The sequence below is a fragment of the Triticum dicoccoides genome, chromosome 7A, assembly GCF_002162155.2.
Source record: "Triticum dicoccoides isolate Atlit2015 ecotype Zavitan chromosome 7A, WEW_v2.0, whole genome shotgun sequence".
Taxonomy (NCBI): domain Eukaryota; kingdom Viridiplantae; phylum Streptophyta; class Magnoliopsida; order Poales; family Poaceae; genus Triticum; species Triticum dicoccoides.
The window spans coordinates 546344059-546345352 of NC_041392.1; the positions used below are offsets into that span (position 1 = coordinate 546344059).

General features: G+C 49.3%; 1 protein-coding gene across 1 annotated transcript; it reads right to left on the reverse strand.

Annotated features, from left to right (window-relative positions):
• Positions 1-356: 356 nt before the first annotated feature.
• LOC119328087 lies at positions 357-1040 on the reverse strand. Its single transcript, XM_037601124.1, has one exon. It carries the CDS (start codon positions 1038-1040, stop codon positions 357-359), a length of 684 nt encoding a protein of 227 aa, XP_037457021.1.
• Positions 1041-1294: the final 254 nt, after the last annotated feature.

The following is a 1294-nucleotide window of genomic DNA, read 5'->3' on the forward strand; positions in this document are numbered from 1 at the left end:
ATTTTTCAGTTCATGCCAATATATTCTAATAATAGAAAACTGCAACATTGCACTGGAAATAAACTTGTTCAGAAGATATGTAAACTGGAAGCAAACTACAAGGTTATCTGTACTATGTTTATATTTTTCAGTTCCCGCCAATATATTCTAATAATAGAAAACTGCAACATTGCACTGGAAATAAACTTGTTCAGAAGATATGTAAACTGGAAGCAAACTACAAGGTTAACTGCGACACAAGCAAATCTAAATTTAGAGCAAGCAAACGGCAGTCTTGAGAGAAAGCAAATCTAGCGGGAAATCTAGAATGGCATGAGAAATCTTCTAGTTACTTTTCTTGGCCGGGACCACCTGCTTCAGTACTCGTAGTCGCCCCAGGACCTTGCGCGCTTCCTGGTCTGCTCCTTCTCGAGTTTTGCCCGGCGGAGGCCTTCTTGGATGATGGTGAGGCGGCTCCATATCTCGTACGCAGCGTAAGCATCTTTTGTCGCATACTCGATGTGCCTCTTGGACAGGGGCATGCGCGCCCAGCGCTGGTGCTCTGCGTTGGTGAGCTTATTCTTTATGTTGTTGTAGTAGTCATGGACAATGATGCCTGAGACATCCCCAAGGGAGTCCAGACGCTTGGTAGTTGTAGGCACCCACCATTCCTTCTGGATGTCGATGAAGTGGGCAATCTCTAGTCCGACGCGCCCGAGCATCTCTATGTCGTCGTCGATGGAGAAGCCAGCAAACGTGTATCTGGGGTCGGCGAGGAAGTTGTCGAACCTGGTGCAGTTCTTGTCGGCGGCACTCAGCTGGAAGAGCAACACCGGATGATCCTTGCCGACGGAGAGATGGACGAGGGCTGGTTTTTGATCTTCGCCAACGTCATTGGTGTACTCCACATCAACTCCGACGATCTTGTGGCGCTCGAATTCGAGGTGTCGCTCGTACTGCTCGATGGTGGTCGCAGCCTTGTGCAAGTCGTTGGTGTGGATCACGTGCAACTTGGTGTTGCCGTGGGCCTGCACCTCCATGAATTCCTTGATGAATCCCATGGTCTAGAGCAGTTGGTCCTCCTGCAACCTGGTTTTTCGTGGGGAACAATGAGTGGGAGCGCAATGGCGATTTCTGTTGTTTGTGTGTAAGAAGGCCGCGGCGGAAGTCTAAATTTAAGGGCGGGGAAGCGGCAAAGGAGTGCACTATCTCACTGTCGATGCGGTTGTGCACATCGTGGGTTCTGGGTCGTGGTTTCATCTCCCTGGTGGTGCGGTTGTGTACATCCTGAGTTTTTGATCGTGGTTTTTCTTTA

Excerpts from the sequence above, each read along its gene's own strand:
- LOC119328087 (XM_037601124.1), bottom strand. The coding sequence starts at position 1,040 with ATGGGATTCATCAAGGAATTCATGGAGGTGCAGGCCCACGGCAACACC.